The following is a 15,127-nucleotide window of genomic DNA, read 5'->3' as shown; positions in this document are numbered from 1 at the left end:
ACAGCGAGGCCCAGAATATATGGCATGTGGCTGGAAGGCTTCAGGGTAACCGTGCCACTCCCTAACTGGGCACCAGGCACACTCAGTACCACTCGAGCTGAAGGCACACAGGCTCGTGTCTAGTCTCAGAAAACCAAATCTTATGGATGGGGGTGAGGGAAGATGATGCAAGAGGTGACATGAAACAAGATGCGTGCTCATTGAAACCTGTTAAAGCAAGTGACGGTAATATGATGGTAATAATAACGAAAACAAAAACAAATCCGGAAATTTAGTTCATTAGGCAACCATGCCAGGCTAGAGACAAAGGACTGGGAAAATCTCAGAGTCCCAGGGGAGGGACCTGGCGGTCTCTTGGACATAGTGGGAACCTCTGAACTTTAAGGCTCTGGTGGAGGGGTGGGGGTGTGTTTTCAGAGCGCTCCATCATCTAAGGCAAAGCTCTTCTGTCTTCTGTCAAGTGTGGCATGGCAGGAGCTCAGAGTCTCTGAGATGGGGCTGGAGGAGAGCTGCCTTAGTTTATTTCTATTGTCCCTTCTATTGTGTCCTTCCTTTTCTTCTCCCTGTCCAGTTCTTGTGTTTGAACATTGGGCTTCAAGCTCACTGGCTGGTGTTCTACTACTTGAGCCACACCTCTAGCCCTGCTGTTGGCTGGTTAGTTTGGAGATGAAGTCTAGTGAAATTTTCTGCTTGGGATGGCCTTGAACTGCCATCTTCCAGATCTCAGCTTTCTGAGTAACTAGAATTAGAGGTGTGAGCCACCAGTACTTGGCTCATTTCCACCCCCCCCCCCCAGTCCTGGGGCTTATACTCAGGGCCTGAACACTGTCCTTGGGCTTTTACAAGGCTAGAGCTCTACTACCTGAGCCACAACATCACTTCTGGCCTTTTCTGTGTATGTGGTACTGAGGAATCAAACCCAGGTCTTCGTGCATGCTAGGCAAGCACTCTACCAGTAGGCCAAATTCCCAGCCCCTTGGCTTACATCTTTAAGATGCTTAATCGTTCTTAAGACATGTCTCAGATATTAAAATAAAATAAGTTGTACTGTATGATGTTTTATTTTCCCCCCGTTTTATCATCTCTTAACTGTGCTTCTTATGCACAGAAGAAAAATAATAACCAATCTCTGTTTAAAAACTATGTTTAAGTGTGCCGTTTCCCTACATCTTAGGAGATTATATTTACTTTCAGCTTTTCAGTTATGCAGCTTCTGCTTTTGCTGAAACTCTCTCTTGTTACTATTGCTATTTTACATTTGATTATGGAAAACTTGTAACACAGAAGAATTGTGTAATGCTTCCCCCCTTCGTGGACTTATCATCAGCTTTGACAATTATTCACATTTTGTCCATCTGCCCCTCCCCATTCCATAAACACTTGTGAGAGAGCAGTACCAAAATGTTTATAAGTAAGTCTCAGATATCATATCATTTTACTGCTAAATACTTTGACAAGCATGGTGGTATATACCCATAAGCCTAGCTACTCAGTAGGTAGGGGTAGGAGAATCCTGGGTCAAGGCCAGCTCAGGCAAAGTGGCACCCTATCTGAAAGGCAAAGTAAAACTCCAAGGAATGGGAGGTGTGGCTCACATGCTAGAGAGATTTTGAATAGCAAGCTGAAGGCTCTGAGTTCAATCAATTCTACGGGGGTGGGAGGGGGGGCGGGATGACAAAGTTTACTTTGTGCTTCTCACAGAGTGGCCCCCTGCTTTGTAAAATGTAGTTTAACACCATTGTCACAGCCACCCACACGAGCAGTGACCAGGCTTTCTTTGGACTTCAGTGAATTGAGGTAGAGGTGGAGCTCTGATCTAGATTTACTGTGCTCCTTTTCCTCTAGGGGAAAATGGTAGAATTCATTGAGGAGGATCTTTGGGCTTAAACTGGCTATTTGCCCACCCCCTTACACACTTTCAGAAAAAAATACGGGAAAGGATTGTGTTCCTGTGTTTAGAGAAACAGATGGAAACCACGTGTCTTAAGCGCCTGCCACGTCCCCTTCCATAAACATCACCTCCTGTAACTCCACACGGAAGTGCAGAACAGAAACCAAGGCCTGGCAGGAACTTCCCACATAACCTTGGATGGGTCAGCCAACCACATCTTGGGGTGACCAGGAGCCATTTCTCCATTTAGTGTCAACACAAGGCTGTTTGGCTTGTGCTTCTGTCTAACCACATGTTTGAGTAACTGGTTCACTCTTTACCAATTCCTTGGGAAACAGTTAAATGAGAGAAATATAGAGAGAACATGCAAATGCCTTTCTCCCCCCAGTCCAGGTGAAAAGCCCCCATTCAGTCCCCAATCTCTCACATTGCCTTTTCCAATGTCAATGCGATGGTCAAAGTTACACCAGTTCAATGTTGGGAGTTTGGCCTAGTGGTAGAGGACTGGCTAGTATTCACTAAGACCTGGGTTTGATTTCTTGGTAACACATACATAGAAAAAGCCGGAAATGGTGCTGTGGCTCAAGTGGTAGAGCTCTAGCCTTGAGAAAGCCCAAGGACTGTGCTCAGGCCATGGCCCCCCCCAAAAAATTATGCCAATAAAGTTTGTTCTTCTTACAATACAGAGCAGTGGCAGGATCCACAGCTCCTGTCAGCAGTAAGCAACCCCGTTAGATGTGGGGGACACATGGTCCAAATTTACTCTATATATTTATTTAATTAATTTGATAGTACTGGGGCTTAAACTTAGGGAACCAGTGCTCTACTACTTGAACCAAACCCTCAGCATTTTTTGCATTAGTTATTTTTTAGATACACTCTTATGCTTTCAGACCATGCTCTGTCTACCTCTGGCTTATGTATTGCTGGAACTCCATGCATGAACCACCATGCCCGCCTTTAACTTTACTTTTTGAGTTAATTTTGATTAATTCTCCATAATAGGTGAAAGAGTTGAGATTCATATTACTTTGGTTCGGAGGCGTAGCTAAGTTGGTAGAGCTCTGGCCAATGAGCAAAGCATCAGGTACCAAGTTCAAGTAACTATGTTACAATGAAAAGAAAAGAAATTCCTGTCACATGGCTTACATGTCTCTTAAAGGTTTAGAGGACATTTTCAGTTCTATACTGAAAAGATCTGAACTTTACATTGAAGACATGTAACCTTTAGTTTGGCAAAGAGAAGCTTTAAATAGTGACATGGAAAAGGCCTCTTTAAACATCTTCAACAGCGAGAAGAGGCCTATTCTGGAAGGGAAAAGGAAAAGAGGAAAGCGAGGGGGAAGGATGGGAACTAAGAGAGGAAAATAAAACTTTAAAGAAAAAGCCCATAAATCTAAGATTGACTTTATAAATCATTTTCAAAGCACCTCAGGGTTTCAAGGAGCTTTGTGCTTAAAATGTCTTCTTAAGTCAAAGAAGTCATGAAGCCATCTAAAAAGGGGTTACTGAGAAGGAACTGTGGCTCAAATACCGGCCCCATGCCCCCATATATCCTAGGGTGGGCTCGAGGCCTCTGTGCTCAGGACCATGAGGTTAAACTCCACACCTACCCCATGCAGCTCCATAGCCTCAGAATCTCCTTCTCCAGAGAGGATAGAGCCCACACTTTTATTCCTGCTCCATCCCAGAGTTTCCTAGTGGTAGGGCTTTCTTCTTTCTTTCTTCAGTTTCCTGTTTCAGGCTGTGAGGATTTAACCTAATCGTGTTTCATTTGTGCAGAGGAGATTATGCAGCAGGACGTCAGGCCCTTGGCTGCAGTCGACATAATAGAGCAACTTCACCAACCATTCGCCATTCTCTCAGGTAAGGGGAAAATGCCTTTCTGTATTTTGTTGAAGCTTAAACTCAGGACCTTGCACTCTCACTTGGCTTTTTCATTCGAGGCTGACATGCTGCCATTCAAATCACACCACCACTTCCAGCTTTTTGCTGATGAAGTGCAAATAAGAGTCTCAGATTTGTCTGCCTGTCCTGGCTTTAAGCAGTGATTCTCAGATCTCAGCCTCCTGAGCATCTAGGGTTAGGGTTAGGAGTCACTGGTACTCTTAGGTTTTGAAGTCTCCAGTATAATGTAAATGAAAAAATAAAAGAAAGTAATTATGTTGTAAAAACAGGATATCCTTCAACAAAGTATATTTCCATAGATGTGACAAGGAGATGACCGCTATACCTGAGGCCAAGTGTGTGTGATGGGTGCAAGTTCTGGATATGGGTGCTGGTGTGCCTTGTGTGGCAGTACGATAGTCGTTTTCTGAAACGGTCAACAATTACTGAGTGTCAGTTCTGAACAAGATGAAGTCATTTGCCTTTACTGGATGAATTTATGGAGTGAATTCATTCCTGAAAAATCCAGTGTGGATTAAAAACATTTAAAATAATTTGTTCATCGAACTAGATTCCAGGAAATAGAAGCAATTTTTTTTTTCTGCTGCTGTTGTTGGGGATGGCATTTTTGCTTCTGGTTGTTTTTTCTTAGTTTTTTCCCCCTTGTTTTTCATTTATCTGTCGTTCAGGGAGAGAGAGGAGCATAGGAATGGAGGGACAAAGGATGAAGAAATGCAGCAGTGCTAATCACTTGGCACTACACTGAAAATACAATTTGTGGGGGGGAATGGGCGAAAATAACTGGGAGAAAGCGAGGGAAGGGATGTCATTATCCAAAAAGAAATGTATTCTACCTGATTTCTATAACTATAACTCCTCTGTACATCACCTTAATAGTAACAATAAAACATTAATAAATTATGAATACCAAAACAAACTGTTCAAAAGTTCTCCAAGAAGCCAGATAAGGTAGTGCACACCTGTAATCCCAGCATTCAAGAGGGGAAGGTGGGAAGATTACAGTTTTGAGGTTAGTTTGGACTACAGAACAAAGTCAAAATCAACTAACAAAAACAATTTTTAAAAATCCTATGATTATATAAAATTGAGTTAAAGTTCAGAGCATCACAAGTCTCACAAGACTTATGAGATATTTACATAGCTAAAACTGTGGATAATTTTCTTTAAAAAAAAAAGTAGGGCTGGGAGTTTGGCCTAATGGTAGAGTGCTTGCCTAGCATGCACAAAGACCTGGGTTCGATTCCTCAGTACCACATACATAGAAAAAAAGCCTGAAGTGTTGCTGCAGTTCAAGTGGTAGAACTCTAACCTTGAGAAAGTCCAAGAACAAGGGCTATCTACAAATTCAATGCAATACCCATCAATATCCCAGTCATCCTTTAAAGAAATAGAAGAGGCAATCCAAAATTTTATATGGAATAATAAAAGATCCCATATAGCAAAAACAATTCTTAGCAGAAAGAACAGTGCAGGAGGAATTTCAATACCAAACACAAGAGCTGAGGACCCAAATATTAACCCACAGACCTATAGCCACCTAATCTTTGATAAGGGAGCCCCAAAAAAATAGAATGGAAGAAAGACAACCTCTTCAACAAGTGGTGCTGGCAAAACTGGTTAAGTACCAGCAGCAAACTAAAGTTGGATCCTTCTTTGTCACGCTGCACCAGGATTAACTCCAAATGGATCAAAGACCTCGAAGTAAAAGCAGATACACTGAAAACTTTACAAGAAGGAATAGGAGATACACTAGGTCTCCTTGGCACAGGTTGAAACCTTCTTAATAAGGACCAAGAAACACAAAAAATCAGAGAAAGTCTGGATAAGTGGGACTGCATTAAACTGCAGACCTTCTGTATGGCAAAGAACATAGCTAGCAAACTAGAAAGCCTACAGAATGGGAGAAGATCTTCACTAACCGTACAACGGACAAAGGCCTCATATCTAAAATATATCAACAACTCAAAAATTGAATCACTCCAAAACTAATCTCCAAAGAAACAACCATCCCGTTAAAAGATGGGCCAAAGACTTAAAGAGAGTCTTCTCTGAAGAAGAAATCAGAATGGCCTATAGACACATGAAGAAATGCTTGACATCTCTGACCATAAAAGAAATGCAAATCAAAACAACTCTGAGATTTCACCTCACTCTAGTTAGGATGGCCAGGATCAAGAAATCTAATAACAACAGATGCTGAAGGGGATGTGGCCAGGAGGGATCACTACTACACTGTTGGTGGGAGTGCAAACTCATTCAACTACTATGGAAAGCAGTATGGCAGTTCCTCAAAAGACTAAACATAGAGCTCCCCTATGACCCAGCAATTCCACTACTTCGCATTTACTCAATCCAGAAACAAGGACATACTAAATCCACTAGCACAGTGATGTCCATTGCAGCACTATTTACCATAGCAAAGATATGGATCCAACCCAGATGTCCCTTAGTTGATGAGTGGATCAACAAGATGTGATATTTATACACAATGGAATTCTATGCTGCTGTCAGAAAGAATTACATTGCCCCATTTGCTAGGAAATGGAAAGACTTAGAAAAAATCATATTAAGTGAAATAAGCCAGACTCAAAGGAACATAGGCTCAGTGGTTTCCCTCATTTGTCATAATCAGTAGAAACCTTGGGCTCTCCTATAAGAGATTTACAATAGGACAAAACCTAAATTCATAAGGCCATATAGTATGACGCTAAATGAAAGGACCTCCAGGATATAGAAACAAAAGCCATATAATGAGTGATTATTGTCCTTAATGTACCATGTTATCTCTCATCTCTTTTGCTGTCCCTTGGTTATCTCATATTGTTACAGTGTTTCACCTGGTTATCTGATATATCGTATATATGTGTATTTGGTTATTTGAAGTCGGATAGGGAAGGGAGGAAAACAAGATGAAGGGCAGAGGTGGGGGGAGGGAAATGGGGACCAAGACATGAAAAAGGGTATCAGTGTATGTGAAGTAATGCACCTTCTATCTGGTGAATATAATTTAATCCTTCTTAAAAAAAAAGAAAGTCCAAGAACAGTGCTCAGGCCCTGAGCTCAAGCCCAGGACTGGCAAAAAAAAAAAAAAAGTGGAACATGTTATTTGGTATCCCAGGTGCTGGGATTTCTAATTGTGAAAGCAGTTCTTTGTGAGAGGAGACAGGAAAACTCAATTCCAGGAAGCTATCAGCAAGCAACAGGCACCTCCCTCTCTGTCTCTGGTATTCTCCTGGCGGAAGTCCTGCCCCAAGCCAGCAGGCTAGCCAAGACCCATGACCTTGTGCACACTCAAGTGTTGCTAGTGTGTTTTGTAATCAGAGTAGTTCTTTCTCATTTAGTGAAAAGGCAAAAAATATTAGAAAATTGAAGTTCCTTTCATTTATGTTCCCAGGTTTACATCTTTGAATAAGACTTCTGAGCATTCCTTCTTTGTCATGCATTACCTGGTTTGCTCACAAGATGGCACTATAGACCTTTCTGTGTGGGCAATGGGAAGCAAAATTTGGTTTCCTCATGTACATCTGCCTCTTAAAATGAATACTCAAAAACTGGTAGATGTTCACAGTTAACCTTAGGGCTTCCCTGGTATTCAGAATTGGTAGTTACCAAGCTGGGTGCCGGTGGCCCACGCCTGTAATCCTAGCTACTCAGGAGGCTGAAGGTTCAAAGTCTGCGAGGCTCTTATCTCCAATTAACCACCAGAGAACTTGAAAGTGGTGCTGTGGCTCAAGTGGTAGAGTGATAGCCTTGAGCTGAAGAGCTCGAAGACAGCACCTAGGCCTAGAGTTCAAGCCAAGGCCTCCCCCACACCCCCAAGAAGAATTGGTAGTAAGAAAGAAAAGGTTTTCCCCTTCATTTAGGTGGGATAAACATCACTTCTGTTAATGTAAAAGGAAATTGAAAGGGCTGGGAAAATAGCTCAGAAGTAGATGGGTGAGGTTATCTCCAACACTGAAAAAGAATATTAAGATTAAATAACGTGATCGTGTTCTAGTGAATATTGTAGGGAGTTTGGTTCCTTGAAATTTTTAGCTAATCTTGCCACAAATGTTAGTCACAGAAATATTACCGAATTAAAATGCATCAACATTTTATCTTCACTGGATCCGCAGATTCTTCATGTTCACTCAGGGTTCCCAAAATGGCCTATAGTTGTGAAACTGCCAAGAAGAATATAGTGAAATCTGAAACCATCCTTGCCAATCACCAAGTGAGGTAGCTCAATAGACTGGCCCATAATACACTATTATCACAATGACTCTGTAGAACATGTATGGGATAACCTTTATATGCATCTTCAAAAGACTCAGGATTGATTTTTTCCAGTGCTTTTGAGCAGATAGAAAGGGGAAGACAGAGTTCAGTATTACTCTCTCCCAATTCAGTCTGAGGTAACGCAGGCAGAAAAAGGGAAGGTCCATATTATCTCTTCATCCTGCCGGATGTCAGTTCAAGTATCTTCTTGACCATACTTGTTGTTGTTGTTGCAGGAGGCCGAGGGAAGGACGGTGCACCCATCATCACGTTCCCAGAGTTTGTGGGGTTCAAGCACATCCCAGAGGAGGACTTCCTGAATGTCATGACCTACCTGACTAGCATCCCCAGGTGAACACAACATTCCAGTGCCTTCTCACCCTGACCTTGCTCCACGCACTCCACCATCCACTCTGACTCATAACTCATGGGCCTCTCATCACATCCACAGCGGATGTGGAAGGAGATGAGTAGATAGTGGTAGACAGCGTCAGTTTTGACTTGCTGTGCAACAGGAGGTCCTCAGCAGAAATTACCGAGTGAATCCAAAGCTGATTGAATGGCTCCAGCTGTCTGGAGTCACTGGGGCTCCTTGATGTCACTTGGGTTGAGTCTGGCTGTCTGGGGCCTATTGCCTGAGGCACAGACCATTGCTTGAGCACCACTCCAAGCGCAATTCTATTTCTTTCTCCTGAGTGAGGACTCCAGGGCACAGAGTTTATATTTATCTAAGTGGAGAGACTAAGGCACACAGCAGCAGCAACAACAACAACAACAACAAACTAGGGATAAAAACTATGCTTAAGAGTGGGGTCACTCATGGCTCTCTCCTATAATCCTAAATATTCATGAGGCTGATCTGAGATTCGTGGTTCCGAGCTAGCCTGGGCAGGAAAGTCTGTGAGGCTCTTATCTCTAATTAACCAACAAAAAGTCAGAAGTGGAGGTATGGCTCAAGTGGTAAAGCTTCTAGCCTTGAGCACAAAAGCCCAGGGACAGCAACTACGTCCTGAATTCAAGCCCTAGGACCAGCACAAGAAAAATAAGAAAAAAACATAAACAAATAAATGAAAGGACCTCTGAGATATAGAAATGAGCCATATAATGTGTGATTTTTGTTCTTAATGTACTGTTACTTCTCATCTCTTTTGCTGTCCCTTGGTTATCTCATATTGTTATAGTATCTTACCTTTTTATCTGATATATGTATATTTGTTTATTTGAAATAGGATAGGGAAGGGGGGGAAAACAAGATGAGGGGAGGGGATGGGAGGAGGGAAATGGAGACAAAAACATGAGAAAGGGTAGCAATGTTTGTAAAGCAATGCACCTTCTATCAGGTGAATATAATGTAACCCTTCTATTAATTACAATAAAAATATTTAAAAAACATAAACCAAACAAAACAAATTTAAAAAACCCTGGGCTTGTAGCCCTTCCTGTGAGAGAAAAGTTTTCTGGCATCTGTTAACTTGGTCTTCGGAGCCCAGGTTTCACTGGTACAGGCCATTCAGCCATGACCATAACCCCATCGCCAAGAGATGCATGTGGTACAGAATCTCCACTCGTCATTATACTTCCCAGACAGTCACAGAGCTGAGAATGGGGTCCACAACTCAGTGAAAGAGGGAGCTTGGCCCTGTTGTTGACAGACCCAGAAGGCCCTCACCCTTCTTGGGGTTGTGTCACCCAGTCATCCCTCCCTTCACTTCCTGCTTAGGAGTTTGCAGACAGCCTCTCCCACACTCTCTGGCTGCATTCCAGCTCTCCTGGTTTTAGGTAAACATCAGCTATGCCATGGGGAAGCCACCTGGCAGGAGAGCCCACCTGATGACAAGGATGTGAACTGCTTTGAGCAAACCCACTCTAAAAGAGTTTCCCATCTTCCTTTCCGATCTTACTTCTTCCAAGAGGGCTGGAGATTTATTTTTTGCCAGTCCTGGGGCTTGAACTCAGGGCCTGAGCACTGTCCTTGGGGCTTTCCTCAAGGCTAGACCTCTACCACTCAGACTGCGGCACCACTTCTAGCTTTTCTATGTATGTGACACAAAGGAATCAAACCCGGGTCTTCATGCATGCTAGGCAAGCACTCTCCCACTACGCCAAACTCCTGGCCCAGTGGGAGTATTTTTGTATGTATGTATACTGGTACTAGGACTTGAAGTCAAGGATTAGAACTCTCACTCAACTTTTGTGCACTGTTGGCACTCTACCACCTGAGCAATTTGTTGGCTCCGGTCCAGCAATTTGTTGGATCATTGGAGATAAGAGTCACAAATTTGTCTTCCCAAACTGGCTTCCAACCTCGATCTTCAGATCTCAGCCTCCTGAAAAGCTAGTATTATAGGCATCTACATTCAGTAGGGCTATGAAGGATGAGAGTGGGTGGGGAGTAGAATGGTGGTGGGGTACCCTTTCTCCCCTCCCACCCACATTCTCCTTATATTTCTTTTTTTTTTTTTTTTTGCCAGTCCTGGGCTTGAGCTCAGGGCCTGAGCACTGTCCTTGGACTTTCTCAAGGCTAGAGCTCTACCACTTGAGCCTCAGCACCACTTCTGGCTTTTTTCTATGTATATGGTACCAAGGAATCGAACCCGGGTCTTCGTGCATGCTAGGCAGGCACTTTAACCACTAGGCCAAACTCCCGGCCTCTCCTTATATTTCTTTTAAGCTCATTCTCTGATTTTCCTAGGTCCTTGGGAATACAGTCCAGTGATTAATTACATGGATGCTTTTGCTTTTTTTTTTTTTTCCATGCCAATCCTGGGGTTTGAACTCAGGGCCTGGGTGCTATATCTGAGCTTTTGTACTTTAGCCACAGCCACTTGAGCTACAACTCTATTTCCAACTTCTTTAGGTGATTAATTGGAAATAAGAATCTCATAGACTTTCCTGCTAAGACTGGCTCACAAACCTATAAATCTCAGCTTCCTGAGTAACTAGAGGGTTACAGGTGTAACCAGTGCCTGGCTAAATGGAGACCTTTATTTTTTTCCTATCTTGTAGTTGAAGCTTTTCTAAACTACAGTAAGGATGACACTTTAGTGGTGCCTGGACCAGTATGCAGAGAAACAAGGGTTTTGCCCCTGCCCTATGAGTATGAAGAAGTCAATAAAGTCACAGGCTACTGTTTGGGACTCATTTCCCTTTTCTGCTATACAAGTTTCCTGTCTAGTTTCTTTTCCTAGATGTTGTTTGGCTCTTGAGAAAGAGAAGCTGTCTGCCTGGCATTCCTCCTTCTCTTCCCCACTTCCTGGTTACGGGGGCCCAAGCCCCAGTTCCTTTCACTTCCAAGCAGAAACCAAGGGTGAGAAGGCAGGAAGAGGAATTTGACCTGAACCTGACTTCGAGGTTAGGTTCTAAAACACCAAACCACTCTTGCTTGTTTTATGACTTACTTATCATCATTTGTGTCTTCTGACTGTTACCTCGTTACCATCAACCAGACCTCTTCCCAGGTTGCCCAGGAGATGACCCTCTGGACAGTTGGTAGGTAGATAGCTCAGGGCAGAGAGCAAGCATAGTGCTGCACTATGAGAGATAGGGGCAGAATCGACTGACATAATATGTGGCAGATAACATGTCATATGATGCACGGTACTTCCTGTTCTTAGAATATCTCAGGCTCCTGCACAAAAGCTTCTTCTTCTCATAGTACTGTGACTTCCCGCTCATCATTTTATTTTCTCTTAATGCCCTGTGGGCCTACTCAGCCCAAAGTAGGAGCCATCAATCAGCGGGCTGCTTTAAAGCCCAGGGGAGAATTCCTTTTTAACTTCCTTCAGGGCTTTCCCTTCACTTTCAAATAAACTCTGCCTTGGATTTTGGATTTTGAGACCTACCCCTGGGGTTAGGGATGAAATACAGGGCCTATACCTGCTGGGCTGATCGGTTCTATCTCTTGAACCCACACTCAGCCCTTTGCTATTAGATTGTTTTTACAGATAGTGTCTCACTTTTGCCTCAGACTTTGATCTTCGTTCGTACCTCCACCATCCAAGTAGTTGGGATTACAGGCATGAGCTGTCACAGCTGGCTCTGGTTTTTGATATTTTGATCAGAGAATATTTGGGAAAGTACAGCCTATAGGTTGCCTGAAGCAGAGTGAAGCTCCTACATGAATAGTGAAACTTGAGACCTGGAAGACAATGGAGCAAACAGGGCAAGACCCTAACCTCCGGGCCAAGGAGCTGAGGCAGAGAGAGCAGAAAGAGATCTCTGGAGGGTCTGAGGAGGGAGTGATGGGTGGATTGATGTGGAGGTGGTGGACAGGCTGGATTGGAGGGAGCAGGGACAATGAGTCAGGGTGGCTAGCCAGGAGTGTTTACTCTGGTCTAGGCACTGAACGAAGGATAATGGCAAGGCAAGGAAGGAATGTTCAGGAGAGAAGGGCACTGAGAACTGGGGCCAGGGGAAGTTCAAGCATGTTACCATGAAATTTGTTGCTTTTATGTGTCTGGATGTGTGAAATTCAGACATCATTTGGGGATTTTCTTAGTTTTCTCTTTCTGAGTTTTCAGGCTTCCATAATGAAAATCATGCTAGCACAATGGTTCCACCCTTGGTTTCATATTAACATCCCCTGGGCGGGAGGCCAGTTAAAATCACTAATTCATAGACCATAAGTCAGACCAATTAAGTTTCCTGGGTGTGGAAACTGGGATTCCTTAGTGCTTACACCTTCCCTGTCAGTCATTTTGCTACGTGGCCAGGGATGAGGATACAGTGCCAAGAGCAGACAGAATACACAGCTGGCATTTGAGATGTGTGCGTTAGAGGACTGGGAAGCAGTCTTAGCTTTGGGCTAAGACGAGGTGCAGAGAATGTGGGAGACTGAGAGACTGAGAAGCTGTGCCGGAATCTTTTACTTTTGTTTTCCTCTCTTTAAGTGAAATATATACAACAATGTTAACTTCCTGAGCATCCCTGATTCTTGGGATTTTTTTGTGAAGATGAGCAACTACTGAATCATTAACTTTCCCACAGATCTCAAGACTGAAGGCAGGCTTATTGCTTGTGGCCAATAAGAGGAGCATAGGGATAATTTTACAAGCAGTGTCTCCATGAATGAAGAAAGCATGGAGCCTTTATCAGGGAAACTCACATATATTCCTATAGAAAAGACATAGCCACGTAGAAGGGTGAGTATGTTTCTGAGCACGTGCAGTGCAGAGCCATGCTTCAGGATATATTGCATGTTCAAAAAGATGGTGCAGAAACATTTCCCCTTAGTGGAGAATTTGGTATTATAATAAGCTAAGTTTTTTCTAATTTACCTAAACAGGGTAAATCAGAATTACCCTGATTTTGGCTGATTGCTTGACAGTTTCTCTGCAGAGCTTTATGTGTAATTCTCTTGGATAGTTGGTGAAGACACAGGCCAGAATCTTCCAACCTCCTCAGCATCTACCAGTATCTTAAAATATAGGGTAAGAACACGCATTGGTGGTTCACACCTGTAATGCTAGCTGCTTAGGAGTCTGAGATCTGAGGATCAAGGTTCGAAGCCAGCCTGGACAGTCCCTGAGATTCTTGCCTCCAATTAACACCAAAAAAGCTGGAAGTAGAGCTGTGCTTAAGTGGTACTTAACAGCCTAAAGTGGTAAAAATTGAGGTACAGACCCTGAGTTCAAGTCCCAGGTCTGGCACCAAAAAAAAAAAAAAGATTATGACAGGATGCTCATATTCTAGGTCAGGCCTTCTTGTGGATTCTTATGATTTAATGCTTTAACTAACAAGGAGCCATCAATTTTAAGAAAGCAGCTCTTTCTCACAGAGTCTAATTCCTACATAAACAAGCTGTTGATTTCTTTCCCTAGGCAACAATTAGGGTTTTTGTTCTGTATTTTATCAGTCCAGAATTTTACATCTATATCTTTTTCCTTTGAACACAATATTTAAGTCTCTTGTAGGCTTAGACCTTTCTTTTTCAAATTTCAGTTTTGAATTAGCATATTATTATTATTATTGTGTGTGTGCCATTCCTGAAGTTTGAACTCAGGCCTGGTCACTGTGCCTGAGCTTTTTGCTTAAGGCTAAAGGCTATACTCTACCACTTGAGCCACAGTTCTACTTCTAGCTTTTTTGTTGGTTAAGTGGAGATAGAGTCTCATAGGCTTTCCTGCAAGGGTTTTTCAAACTGCAATCTTCAGATCTCAGTCTCCTGAGTAACTAAGGTTATAGGAATGTATCACCAGCATCAGGCAGAGCCCCATTAATTTAAAAATTCTTCAGAGCTAATTTGTCTATTTGTCAGCAACAACCTTTTTCATTTTAATTGGCTTTGTTTTGGTGCTGGTTCTAGGTGTCACACGCAGGGCCTCTTGCTCTTGCTAGGCTTTTTCTGCTCCAGAGAGCTATCTACTACTTAAACTACACCTCCATTTCCGGATTTTTGCTGGCTAATTGGAGATAAAAGTGTCAGATTTGTCTTCTTGGGCTGGCTTTGAACCTCCATCCTCAAATCTCAGCCTCCTGAGTAGCTAGCATTACAGGTGCCAGCCACTGTTACCCAGCAGTTACAAACTTTAATTTAACAGCCTTTTAATTCTAGAAGGCTTAAACATGTTTAATATTTGGAAGGATTAGTTACCATTTCTCACACAAGAGTTCTATATTGTTTTGGATGTGTCTAGCTCTTTAAAAAAAGAAGAAAGGACGGAAGAAAAAAAGCAAAAGCTTGTTATTGGGATTGTGTTAGATTAATAAATTAACTTAGGGGGATAGAAACATCTTCCTGATATTAAAATCACCCTGATAAAAAGAAATGCCTTTCATTTGTTCAAATCTACTGTTGACCTTGTCCAGTTTTATTTATTTATTTTTTCAACATTTCTGCTGGCATAGTTTGGTGCATGTACTTTTCAATTGATTTTTAGTATGTTGTGTGTTATTGCTACTTCAGTAGAAGCTTTACCATTCTACTTTTGAACTAGTAATCTTACATTTTGCTTTTGTTAGGTTTAGATATTGGTACTGTATATGTTTCATGAATAGTATTTTAAAGATGTATTTCCTTTTGTAAGCACTGAAGTAATTTTGGGCACTGGAATTTACACGTAGTTCCCCTGT

The 15,127-nt window shown here is 42.5% G+C and overlaps 1 protein-coding gene across 3 annotated transcripts in view; it reads left to right on the top strand.

The window, feature by feature from the left end:
- Mcf2l2 (MCF.2 cell line derived transforming sequence-like 2) overlaps nt 1-15,127 on the top strand; it is a 213,837-nt gene that overhangs the window by 30,478 nt on the left and 168,232 nt on the right. For all 3 annotated transcript variants that reach the window (XM_090342731.1, XM_090342741.1, XM_090342725.1), the window contains exons 2-3: nt 3,674-3,757; nt 8,293-8,407. In XM_090342731.1, the coding sequence (XP_090198857.1) occupies nt 3,674-3,757; nt 8,293-8,407 (199 nt within the window). The remainder of the gene's footprint in view (nt 1-3,673; nt 3,758-8,292; nt 8,408-15,127) is intronic.

This window comes from Megascapheus bottae, chromosome 1 (genome assembly GCF_031878675.1).
Source record: "Megascapheus bottae isolate mThoBot1 chromosome 1, mThoBot2.hap1, whole genome shotgun sequence".
NCBI classification, from domain to species: Eukaryota; Metazoa; Chordata; class Mammalia; order Rodentia; family Geomyidae; genus Megascapheus; species Megascapheus bottae.
The sequence above is the reverse complement of the archived record's forward strand: the minus strand, read 5'-3'. Positions and strand labels throughout refer to the sequence as shown.